At 40.6% G+C, this 13,643-nt stretch overlaps 1 protein-coding gene across 1 annotated transcript in view; it reads right to left on the bottom strand.

Moving 5' to 3' along the window:
• Positions 1-324: 324 nt before the first annotated feature.
• SH3GL2 (SH3 domain containing GRB2 like 2, endophilin A1) overlaps positions 325-13,643 on the bottom strand; it is a 32,934-nt gene continuing 19,615 nt past the window's right edge. The window contains exons 4-8 of the mRNA XM_077816447.1: positions 11,395-11,528; positions 9,710-9,868; positions 8,101-8,204; positions 2,946-3,076; positions 325-524 (exon numbers count right to left, since the gene is read on the bottom strand). Of these exons, the coding sequence (XP_077672573.1) occupies positions 325-524; positions 2,946-3,076; positions 8,101-8,204; positions 9,710-9,868; positions 11,395-11,528 (728 nt within the window). The remainder of the gene's footprint in view (positions 525-2,945; positions 3,077-8,100; positions 8,205-9,709; positions 9,869-11,394; positions 11,529-13,643) is intronic.

Raw genomic sequence — 13,643 nt, 5'->3', positions numbered from 1 at the left:
TTCCCAACAACACACTGGATTTCCTCTACTTCACTGAGTCATCACTTTTGCTTGCCATTGTTTCCCCAATACTATACAAACAATGGCTCTGGTTACCGCGGGCTGGCACACCATAGCATACAAATCCGCATGCCACGTTGTGCTGCCTCAGAAGATACCACGCATCACCACTATGCCGCATAACAACACGTAAACCCGAGATGCTCAGTGGGGCTTGATGACTTCAACCACTGCAGTTTGTACTTGTGAGGTGTAGTAAGCAGCAGTTTGAAAGCAGTGGTATCAACATGACTATCTGGGTCAAGAGGTGGTGAGTCAGCCATCCTAATGGGGCAAAGGTACCAGAATATCCACATAATTGATAGGGAAGAAGCCCGACTGGCCATGAAGCATCCCTTCATACCAGTTCTCATCAATCTGGTTAGTGAGGGTAATGACATCACCCTCTTTAAAGCCCAACTCCCCTTCATTTTCAGGGTCAAAGTCATACAGAGCTCGGCAGCATGGCTGATCCATTGGAATACCTAAAAAGAAGGGACACAATGAAACAGTGCTTAGAAATCTTGGTAACTACAGATTCTCCTGGTTATCATCATTAGCATGTTTCACCATTTCTATTACAATTCCCATTGCATTTACGGCTCCTTGACATCATCCAAAACTAGAACTAATAAAATGCCCTCAACGCAGAGATCAATTTATGGTACAGGTACTTCTCAAACTCCCATATCTGAAGCTTTGCTAACTGGGTGTTCTAGAACCCCAAAAATAACAAGCTAAGCCAGGTCTACATTTAAGTGTTGCCAACATAACTCTGTCAGTTTGGGGTGTGATTTTTTTCATGACAAAGCAAAAGTCCTAATGTAGATGCAGTTATACTGACATAAAAGTACTCTTCTTGGTGTAGCTCAGACCATGTCTACACTACAGACTTCTGACAACACAGCTATGTTCGTCAGGAGTGTGAAGAGGTGTGATCCCCAGGCAACATAGTTATTGCAGCAGAAGCCCCTAGTGTAGACACATTTATACTGGCAAAACTTCACTTTTAATAGCTTGTTTCACTCAGGGCATGGGGGGCGGTGACAGTTGGTTTACTATACAGACAGAAAGCACAGCTTTGCAGGGGTAGATATGTCCACACTAGGAGCACTTATATGGTACACTGGAGTTCCTCGTGGGCATGGATCAGCGTTCCTGTCACACTCACCATCAGGACCCAGCCCAAGCTGGGGAAGCTAATAATCCAACCAGCAGACCAAATTCAGTGATGAGTCCTGGTCATGTGCCACCTGAAGCACGTTGCACATACGCCAAGAAGAACTGGGATTCCTATACCAGTAGAGCATTTTCTACTGTAGACATGTCACTGAGGGAACTAGCATAAACAATACAAGCAAGAGCACTTGTTTTTTTGCTGGTACAACTGTATCTACACTAGGAGGGATGGCAGTATAGATACACCTGTACAGCTATATTGGCAAAACTTTTAAATGTAAACAAGGCCTAAGTGCTTGAGACTCTTTTTTTCCAATTCTCTCCCATTCTCATTTTTGTGGTAAGTGGGTTCTGAAGAGCCTCTTATTCTACAACTTTCAAAGCATTAAACTCTCTGGAGGTGCTCAGCAATTCACATGATGGGGCTCCTACTGAGGAACCGTGGCAACCTATTCTTAGCAAAGTGTCCGAATGAAATCCCAGTATCTACCCTGAGAGAAAAATCTAGTTTGTGGAAGATACAGCATCATCTGCATTTAACTCTTTTTGAATTTCTGTTTCTGTAGCAGAAAAGAGGTAAACTTACATCACATCAGTCCTAGTCCCAGCACAAAAAAAAAAAGTGAAGAAAAAATAGCTAGTGTCGTGACTGGAAGAGCATTAGTAAGTCACAGGCTGCACTCACGCACTAGGAATCTGTATCTCATCCCCTCTGGCACTGTGAGGGTGAGGAGGGGTGTTTGAAATTACAGGGCAGCTTCTAGCTGCTGTTACAGAATACAAAATGGAGGTGGTGTTGTGCATCCACATTGAGGATGTCAAACATGCACATCAAGATCTGACAGGGAGGAAGGAAATCCTGATTACAGAACTAGGGGGAGAAAACATCCAATCCTGCAAGGTGGTGTGTGCTTGCAATTCCCACTGGTGTCAATGGGAGTAGAGGGTACTCAGGGCCTTGCAAGATTGGGTTCAGGGAGAGAGAACACCCCTTATCATAATGACATGTGATGACAAAGTATTCCTGTAAGGAGCAAAGTGATGTCATCTTAACATGTGAACATTTTAAACAAAGCAATTACTTAAGTTACTAATAAGACATTTGTCACTGTTTATGCACTTTGTTTAATTTGCATTTCTCTCATCTGAACAATGAACATCAGTTCCACTTTTGTTCATAGTCATTTTCACTTTCAAGATCAGCTAAAATATCTGAGTTACAAAGACTGCATAGGAGTGCTTTTTGGGTGGGGGAAAAAGGGGGGAGCAGCATGATACATGTTCATGGAAATCTTTCAATTGACCTCTAGGTTTTCTAAGTATCCATTTTTACAAAATCTAAATTTTAAGGAAAATTTTATGTGACACCATCCCTTTAGGATGCTGTGATTGATGGAATCACTGGCCACTAAGCCACATATTTAATAAAATGGATCATCCTCCTCTCTAGGTGCTTGTACTATACCTAACAACATAGTATCTGAGCCCTTTATAAAGAGAACAGTGCCAGAGTTGGCCATTGGAGTAATTCCTTTAGTGTAATTGATAGTTTAGTTTCAATAGCTTTGCCCTCTTCTCCCTTATACCTTTACCTCTCCACCCTTCACTATGGCTGGTTGTATTCTGGTTGTGGGAAAGCTAAGTTGAAAAAGTGAACTTCATGCTTTTGCATCATAGCAAAAGATTCAGACAGACAAGACTACATTCTCCTTCCTCATTCCTTTTACCTGTTGGTTTTGGGGTGCTGGTCTGGGATATCCCTCCATTGTACTGGGTATTCTCACCACTGGAAAAATCAAGACTCATACGGGGTTTTGGCTGGTATTCTCTTCTGGGCTGAGTTGATGCTTCTTTTATTCTGAAAAATGTGAAGAAAGTTAAATATACAGAGCTAGTTTCTTGTCAACAGACCACACACTGAGATTAGTAAAAAATGGAGGTTTTTCTTCCTTTACTGCAAGGCTGAAGTTCAGGCTCAGTATTGGGCCACACTAAACAGAGTTTGGTATATGGAGTGGCCTCCAGCTGCTAGGTTAGTCTGCACTACAAAAAGCACATCATTTGACATCACTGTGTGGGGCTGCTAATTTTCTCTCCCATTATGAATTAGCATATTAGACTGGTTTGCCTTTGACTCATAGGCCTTGTCTTCAATGGCTACAAAAGGTGCATTTTTTAGCTCCAGATAACTAACACAGGTGACCTATCCTGAGGTAAAAACACAGCGAAGACCAGGTACTTTCATTTTTGCTGTGAGGCAAGCTCACCAAGGTCAACCCCTGCAAGCGGTATAAGGCTGTTTATTTCACTGTAAAACTGAAGTGCCTATTCTTCACTGTGTTTTCACTTCAGGATAGCTCATGCATGTTAGATACTTCCAGGTTAAACACACATTTTTTTTTTTTTTTTTTTTTTTAGCAGTTAGGACAAGACCATAGTGAACGGAGGCTCTCATGAAAGGAAAGGACAAACAACATAGCCTCAGGGACATATAGTGAGGGCAGGTGCTGCACAAGCATCTCTGAGCCAGCTCTTCAGCTTGATTCTGACCCACAAGATCTTTGCTGTTCCACTTCTGGGCCTCACCTGAACAAAGGTGCTGCTTTTTGAGAGGAGAACAAGGCTGGATAAGGGTGAGATTACCACACTGATTTTCAAGACCAAAGTAATTTCATTTGTAAATGGGGACAATTATCTCACAGAAGGGGTCACAACTGCAATAGATACCCATTCTCCCAATGGCAATGTTATGCATTGTTCAACTCAATTAATGATTCTTTTCATTATAAGGTGATAAGTAAACAGTCTACATGGATTTGTCAAGAGCAAATCATGTCAAAACCTTATATCCTTTTTCGACAGGGTAACAAGCCTTGTGGATAGGGGGAAAGCAGTAGATGTGATATATCTTGACTTCAGTACAGCTTTGAATACTGTCTCACGACCTTCTCATAAACAAACTAGGGAAATATAGCCTAGTCAAACCTGCTATAAGGTGGGTGCCCAACTGGTTGGAAAATTGTCCTCAGAGAATACTTATCAACGGTTCACTGTCAAGCTGGAAGGGCATGTTAAGGGGGGTCCTGCAGGGATCTGTCCTGAGTTTGGTTCTATTCAATATCTTCATAAATGATTTGGATAAAGGCATAGGGAGTATGCATATAAAGTATGTGGATGATACCAAGCTGGGAGGGGTTGCAAGCACTTTGGAGGACAGGATTAGAATTCAAAATGATCTTGACAAACTGGAGAAATGGTCTGAAATAAATAGGATGAAATTCATTAAGGACAAATGCAAAGTATTACACTTAGGAAGGACTAATCAATTGCACAAACACAAAGTAGGAAATGAATGCCTGGGAAGGGGTATTGCAGACAAAGATCTGGGGTTTATAGTGAATCACAAACGAAACGAGAGTCCAAAATGTAATACTATTGCAAAAGGCAGCAAACATCATTCTGGGATGTATTAGAAGGAGCATCACAAGCCAGATACATGAAGTAATTTTTCCACTCAGCACTGTGTCATTAGAAGTTTTTAAGAACAAGTTCGACAAACACCTGTTAGGGATGATCTAGTTAATACTTAGTCCTGCCCCAGTGCAGGGGACTGGACTAGATGACCTTTTGAGGTCTTTCCAGTCCTACATTTCTGTGATTCTGACTGCTAAAAATAAAAATCTCTAGAAAAAGAATTTCAAATGGCAGGGGCTAAATCCAGGAAGATGGTGACTCAATGGGAGCTGCATATGCTATGTGCCTCTCAGGAGTTAGCTCAGAGACTTCACTGGGAACTATACCAGAGTAAAAACCTTTGGATAGGACTCAGTAAGAGTTTTGTTTCAGTAATGTTGCTCAAACTTTGGTTTGAGCCAGGTTTGCTGCCATTAGTGCTAATGGTACAAAGCACATATATTAATATGTCTGCTATATGGCTTTTGTTGAAAATTCCTCTCTCACTTATGGCAGTTCTGATTATTATATCCAGGGTCTGATCACCCTTTAAAATATTAATACTACTCAGCCCCAGATAGGTCTTTTCCTTTTCAGAGTGCTATAAAAGCATTAACTAAATAATAGAGCTGGTCAAAAATTTGATGAAAATATATGAAAAAAGTCATTAAAAAGTTTTGATCTTTTTTGACCAGTTTATAGAGAGGAGTTAATATTTTGCAAAAATTCAAAGTTCTGATGAAAAATTCTCAATCAGCTCTACTGATTAATCTTCACAAAGCTCATGTGAGGGAGGCAAGTATCATTTCCTCTCAAACTGTGAAACCAAGGCAGACAGGTTTAGTGACATGTCAAAAACCACACAGAGAGCCAGCATCAGAGCTAGGACAAGAACTCACAAGCACTGGCTCCCAGAGTGATGGCCAAACAACTCTACCATGCTAGTGTCTTCAAAAGTGTGATCTAAGCCTGTTTTTAATTTTTTCATTAAGATTAAAATGAAAAGACCAGTCCAGTATTGTAAACTTTCATGATTTTATTGCAAGTATCATGAGGTTCAGTATTTTTCTTACAGCCCCAGCTCCTGGAATGATGTCATTTCATGGAAATCTCAGTTTTCATTTAAAAAACAAAACAAAACAAAACCACATTTCTAGCCCACATGGTTGCAGCAGAAAGCTTGGAAATGTGACCTGTGTGTACCCCAAAAGCTCAGAAAACCGGGAAAATAAAAAGAATGCGACATTAAAATCTCATGATTGTTTAAGCCAGTATCATGACTGCTGGGGACTTGACTCATAGATTTTGAACTCTTGGGGCTAGCAATACTGGAAGACCTGGGCTGGACTCTCAGTTCTTGTTTCAGGCTGAAAGAGGCTGGGAGTAGAAAGTGCACCTTGCCCCTAGAGGTAGGAAGGGCCCGCTTTGCATTCTTCAGTGCCAATACCTCAGGTTGATTAAGAGGTGGTAGCGATCGGATCTTTAGGAGCCAGAAGGTTTGTGGCCATGAAAAATGAGTGACCTAGGGGAGGCAGATAGGTGTCATTCCCAAATGAAACCCTTTTCAATGGGAAGTGCTGCTATATCTTGAAAAGTGACTGTAAAATTGGCATTGAGAGATTACATGTTTGTCTCTCAGTGACTGGGTATCAAATCAGCTCCGTTTACAAGTAAAAAGCTTTCCCCCCATCGTGGTTGCTTTGCAGTGTACAGGAAATTCATTTCAGTTCTTTGCTACTTGCATAACACCATCAGTAAAAAAATCACGTAGGTCCAACTCTGCCATTAATGACACCTGGACAAGCCTATGGGTGTGAAGGTTGCGCGAACCCAGGTGTAATCGAGGCATAACTGCTAGAAAATGTGGCTGGAAAGGTGTAATCAAGGCATAATTTGTTCTGCAGAATCTTTATTGCTGGTGATGATGAACAGTAACATATTTAAGCCATTGCTGCTGACCAGACTGGTGCAAGGAGCTCGAGATGCTGAAAGCATCCTGACCAGTTATATAAACAAGGTAAAAAATCTAGACATTTACCAGACATGTGAAGAGAGCAGAGGGGGATCTGCACTGGGCTAGAGGCTGGCTGGCTGTGGGTCTTAAAGGGAGAGGAGGCATGTCCACTTTGGCATGTGCTTGTAACATAACATCTGGACTGTGACCCAACATGTCTGATCATTTTAATGCTTCTACACAATGCGTGAATTACGGTATTCATTCAGAATGGCTTGGAAATCCTTCTTTGCTGGCTGCTTACACTGTTCTGCAAACTGCAGCCAAAACCACCCTGCCAAGCAGTCTAACTGCCATAACAAGTTCTGTACATTATGCTCAAGCTGCAACTGAGCTAAGACAAATGTAGGAGTCAGGACAGTATAGGATGTGTGTGCTAGCAAACGTGTGCGTTAGCAAATAATGAAATGGCAAGGCCTAGTGTTACTAGAAACTAGACTTATAGCATTGACAGCAGAAAATAAAAAACATGAAGACTTTGCTTTGTATTAAGTTTACTGAATGTGCGAGAACACTATATTAACATTAGCAGCTGTTCAGATTTATGGTCACTTCCTTCCATGTCCAAGATTTTAGGAAAAGAGTCATTCAGGATTAAATGGAACCAGAGAAGGCAAATAAATCCCTTGCATTATCATCTGAGTTTCTCTCAGATCTGTTTTCCAAAGTGTGTGTGTGGGGGAGGGGGGACCAGGGGGTAGATCAGAGATTTTCTTTTTAAACAGCAATTGTCCTTTTTTCAAATGGAACCAATCTGTTTAATCTAGTTGCAAAGAACTGCATAAGTAACAACAGGTTTGTAACGGTAAAAAGACACGGTCAGTTCTGAGAGGATATGCACAGCCACAGGGGAGTAGTGGAACGGGGCAAACTCAATGCGACAACCCTTGTACAAATGGTGGCAGATCATGGGGATCCTCAAGACCCCTTTTGGGTCATGGAGTTCACTGTGTGTGCAGGGTGATGGGGAACAGGATAAAAAGATATTGTCCTTCAATTAGGATAATTTACAACTCATTTGCTTTTTAGAAAGCCAATGCAAAACTGATACATGCCAAGGCTCTGATTCCTGAAAGCAGATTAAGTCCATCCATCCAGCAAAGCACTTAAACATATGCTTAACTCCCATCACTTCAACTGGACAGAAGCACATGCTTTCAGTTAAGCACATGCTTTACTGAATAGGAGAGTTTTTTCTCTGAATTGGGGCCTAAGTCAGGAGCACTTGAATAAAAGTGCATGATTTTACTTACTAATGTCTCCAGCCAACATGAACATAGACTTGCAACGGTCTTAAATGACAGCACTGTTATGACTGTAAAATGGAAAAGATCTTTTAAATGTCTTACAACCAGCACATATTTTGCCTTTGTAAGAAGAGTAAATTCCAGAGTCTGATGAGAAGTGAATGTTACCTCTCTTCCAACTTGGCAGTAACTTGCTGTAGGATCTGTGTTGCCTGTCTGTGGTACTTCAGCTGGGCTTCTACAAGAGCAGAAAGCTGACTCACTTGTTCAATCTGAGGATCAACATGAAAAATCAAGTCTTAGTTCAATACTGTTGAGCAGCATTATTCAAACAGCTTCCACGGAACATTACCGCGCTGACACTGCAAAGATACCTTTCCTTTCTCTCCGTAATCTCGGCTCCTCTTTATAAGTCAGATAATAACTAGGGACCAGTTAAGCTTGGCTTATCTATTTGTTACTGCATACGGTTAGGCCACTAGGCCACATATATGGGGCCTGCAGCTACAGCTCTTTCTCAGCTGATCACCTCCATGGGCTTAGTCACATGTGCAAGGGGCCTCAAGACCTACCTCGTTCTGAGAATTCTGCGTACAGAAGAACGAGAAAAGGGCAATAAGGAGGGAAGGCAGAAGGAACCTGCCCTCACATTGTGCAGCCTGAGTTTGAGGCATGCAGAATGACGAGGGCCATAGCTCTGCTTTCCTTACACACAGGGCAGTAGAGCTGGCTGGCCACATAGGGAAAGAGTAAAGTGCCCCTCAAAATGAGGTATAAGTAGTGGAAGTGCAGTCACTGTCTCTTCCTTAGGGAGAATGCCTCCCAGTGCTCCCTCTGGGGCAATGTGACTCCCCACAGAACTTCTTGACAGTGTCAGAATGGTACAATCTAGGTCAAGACAAACTAGCCAAGTGGGGCTAGATAGAAAAATTAGTGAAATAAAAAAAAATATCCAGACTGTATTGAGCAGTTACCCTTTTCACTTGTATGCACTCCAAGACAGCTATATTTATTTTTATGTACATAGTTTCAGTTATATTAAAGCCCCTTTCCACTGCTCTGGCAGTATACAGGGGCCTTAAAGTGGGTATGAATTTAAATCTAAATAAGTCCACTCATTTATCTATTTCACTTGAAACACTGAATCTGTAGATTCAAGTGCATAGAAAATAAATAGAATATATTTCAGTTTAGAGGAATTCTTTCCTCCAAAAGAAGGAGTAACATTGACTTCTTTCGATTTTGCAGTTTTCAACCTTATTTATGAAGGGAAAAAGACTCCAGTCTCTTTGGTTTCAGTTAATGCTACTCATTTTTCCAGCATAACGCTCAAGTCTCACCTATTCTATAAGCAGAAGTTACATTGCCAAGCCATGTTTGAGTAGTCATGTACCAGAGTTTATGGGAAATCATGACTTGTGGACAAGCATTTATATAATTCTGATCATGGAAATACTCTTTCTTTTGCCATAAATAACCTTAAACTGTTAGTGAGAATGAAATATTAACAGTGGAATAATTTTTCTCTCTCAGGTATTTATATGGCCTCCTTTAGCATAATATCTGAGTCTCTCACAATCCCCTGTGAGGTAGGAAAGTGCTATTATTCTCATTTTCCAGATGAGGAACTGATCAACAGAAAGGCTGAAAGATCGAAGTCACACATGAAGTCTGTGGTGGAGCAGGGACTTAAAGTCAGTCTAGTGCCCTCACCGCTGGACCATTCTTCCTCTCATTTTAAAACTTGGTTCAGAACATAAATAAGAGATTTCCTCACATCCATCTCCAGAAGGTTATACATGCTTGACTCGGCTATTTCTTTGGACTCGTCAAATTTCTCCAGAGCTTGGCGTAGCTCCTCATCAGGAAGCCTGCCTTGTCTTTTCTTTTTGTAATCGAAGTCCAGGCGTCGACCTTCCATTTTCTTCAGGTGGTGCTGAAAAATATGAAAGGGAAATAGTGTATATATGATGGAAACTGTTTCCCAACTCCTCTTTCTTTGCTTTAAGTCCACTACATTCAGTCAGTCAACAGAGGTTGAAAATATATGCTGCCAATCTACTATACATAACACTTTTACCGGAGTAAAGGAGTATAGAAAAGCAAGGTAGGTTTACACTTCAAAGGGAGCACCATGGCATTTCATGTCAAAACATCAAAGCAGCTCCATCACAAAGTAATTTATAGAAAGAGTACACAATGGCAAATTGCAGTGACACCTAGAAACATGAGAGCTGATAGTAATTTATAGTTCTATTTATAATCTAGAATTATCTGCATATTGTGCATATCCCCCAGGAGTTTAGGAACAATTTTTTCTTTACATTCTAGTTTTCTTTCCCTGTGCAGATGAGGGGATAATTTTTGCAGTTCTCACAAGATCAGCAGTGCATCTTAATTTCCGAGTGATTTATTAACTTACCAGACATCACTGCTGTCACTATACGTAGTTAGCAAATTCCATATTAGGTTCACTAAAGCATTTTTTAAAAGAGCAGGATAGAGAAACACCTGTCAGGAATGGTCTAGATAATACTTAGTCTTGCCATAAGTGCAGGGGACTGGACAAGGTGACCTTTTGAGGTCCCTTCCATTCCTATGATTACCAATGCCACTGCTGGCCCAGGGGCTGAGAAAGTAAAGAACTAAAGCATGAGTATTTTAGTTTTCATTACCAAAATACAAGAAATAACTTGTGATCTGACATGATTCACTCAGCAAACATTAAGCAAACTTTTAAAACGTCAAGGTACCCTTCTGAGGCCCCAGTTCTACACTTACACATATGCTTAACTTTATCCCGGGGGGGTGTCATTGAATGCACGTGTGAAGTTACACACATGTGTAAGGGTTTGCAGAATTGGGACCCAAATTTATACCGACAATTGTGTGTGTGATATCACTTGCACCAGCAAAAAACAAATGTGTGTGTATATACAGCATTTGCACCTGCAAATAAAGTAACTGGCTGACTACCTAATTTGCACATGCAAATGAAGATTGTGTTTCAAATTCTGGGGAGTTTGTGGGTGCAAATCGCCAAGCATATAAAACTACAAGTGCAAATTCAGAGGCAGCTATTCAAAATCTGGATCTTAGGTAAGCCATCATTAACACTGGCCTAAATTATTTAAATGCACACTAGAAAATCACTTATAATTTGTAAGTGAATGTTTTATGCTAGAATTAGAATACAGCAGCAAGGCCTGCACAATAATGGATTTTTCAGGACAGACAATGTAGTTTGTCACTAAAAATAATGTTGGCATTTTGCTCCTGAACATTTTAAAAAGCCACTGAATGGAAGAAAATTGATTTGACTTTTATTATTCAAAGAGAAAAAATGAGGCCTTTTAGAGATTTACAAAGACCTTGAGCCTCACAGCTGAAGTAAGAGTCTTGAAAATATACAGGGTATTTATCTGGCTTTCCAAAATCATGCAACTCCATCTCTGGCAATACCTGTATTTCTCTCAGATCTTTATCATGGAGATTCTGCAGGGGATCTATGAAGTTCTGCTTCACTTCAATGTCCAAAGAATCTTTGACTTCAGAAAGCTCTCTCATAGCTTCCCCAACATCACCAAGGGCTGGGCCTGGAATAGAAGAGTACGTCTAGTTTACCTTAAATACAAACAGTGGGATGTGGTGCTGCATTAATACAGAACAGAGCCAAAACACAGAACTCAATTAAGAATAAAATTTAATCTTCAGTTTTAAATACATGGCAGAAAAATGAGGCATTGTGGGAAGGCCACAATTGATGTTACAGTTTTGCAGCCACAGAAATTGAACTGTACTTCAGAATCCAAGCTCCTTTTAAAAAAATAAATAAATAAATCAAAGGCCCACATGGTGGTAAAAGAAAACCTGCCAGAGATAAACCATCTACACCTGATGCAGTGTTGTCTTCTGTAGGCTGCAGATTCTGTGAAACAGTCATTCTACAAGAGGTCTGACCAGCCCTATTAATGTTAAATGGGGTGTGTTGACTCTGACCATTTATATGTCAAAATCATTAGCAATGTCACTGCTGAGCATTTTATCAGAATCATCATACTGACAATCTGACAAACTGACTACTTATCCTGTAATTTACGATATCCTAGTGACAAAACCTCCAGAAACAACTTCTAAAATGCAATTACTCACAGCCCAGTAAAGAATTATTCAGTGCTCTGAAAATTCAGATTTTAAGGACAGTGCAAAATAAAATTAATACTAAAAGCAGAGGGTATCCCCTGTACTGGCTATATTATTGATTTTTATATTTAATTCAATAAAATCCTCAGTTTCAAAATGTAATATAGAGTTGACCTTCATAAACAGAATACACTAGAAGTCAGTTGGAAGGGTGAGCCTCTGAAGATCAGAATCTAGATGTTTCAAGTTAAGCACCCAAAAATGGAGGCAAAATCCATCAACACCTTTGAAAATGTTAGCCTAAGTGACTTGCCCAGTGTCGTGCAGGAAGTCCAAGACAGAACTAGAAAAAGAACACAGGAGTCTGAACTCCCATTCCTATACCCTAACCACAGTACAAGCCTTCCTCTTTTCAGGGGATCAGGATTCTGTGCTTCTCCTCTCTAGTGGATAACATCCCAACTGCGAAGTTAGGGAGCTGCATTCCTTAGGGGGTCATATCTGGTATTAGATGTGTCATCATCTAATTTGGTTTGGTCTCAGCGCAGGCAGCTGGACCAGATGACCTACTGCAGTCCCTTCCAGCCCTACTTTTCTATCATTCTTTCTCTCACAAGGGGAAGACAGGACTGTGAACTCCGGTCTGGGCAGGTAAAGAATTTATTTTACTTTCACAATGTATTTATTTGTGGTATTAGGGCTATCAGTGCATTTTCTTAATGTTTACAGGCTTAAACAGTTCTGGTTAATAGTAGATGTATTTTTTTGTAAAATATCTTCCAATTCACCTTTAAAATTTTTTACTCATGTCCTCAAAGCAGTAAGGAAACAAAACTTGGCCAGTTTAAACAACTGTCACATCAAGAAAATCAAAAAGTCAAATTCAGTAAAGAGTCAGCTTTTAAGTTTTGCCCTCCCAAAGGGATATTTGAAGCAATAGTGAGAAAAATCGTATTTTAAGCAAAAAATATTTTGATCATTTCCTTTTAAAATGAAACTGCAGCACCATCACTATGCTATTCCCAAGGTAAGGCTAAAATTTTTTAAATTCCTCCTAACATTAAATGCAGGTGTTGAGGCTCAAAGAAATTGGTTGTGCAAAACTAGGACCTGCAGAGCAAAGCAGCTGAAACCTTAATAAGGGACACTAGCTATATGAGCACTAAAGAATGAAACTTGTCCTTACTAATAGAAACTGTGTCTGGGGCAGTGTTAGCCACATATATGTTCCCAGAGCTTTCTTACTATGCTGGACATGGCTGGGGAAATTGTAGGGTGCACACTGCTGCTCTTCTAAAGCCCAGTCCTACAAAGATTCTGAGGGCCTCCTGGAAGGTGCTGAATACCCTCAACTCTCATTGACTTCAGTAAGATATGAGGGAGCTTAATACCCTGCAGGACTGGTTCCTTAGAGAGAATCCGCATGCTGCATGCAACAGCACAAGTTCTAGGGGGTTAATGTCCTCACTTTGATCCTAGATAAGCAAGCCAGGCTTCCTTGGGGCAGTGATGCATCAGCAGGTCAAGGAGTTTAGCCCACCTCCCAATACCTTCAGTTGTTATGAAAG

The sequence above is a fragment of the Eretmochelys imbricata genome, chromosome 5, assembly GCF_965152235.1.
Source record: "Eretmochelys imbricata isolate rEreImb1 chromosome 5, rEreImb1.hap1, whole genome shotgun sequence".
NCBI lineage: Eukaryota > Metazoa > Chordata > Testudines > Cheloniidae > Eretmochelys > Eretmochelys imbricata.
Note: the sequence above shows the minus strand (reverse complement) of the source record. Positions and strands in the feature narration are given on the sequence as shown.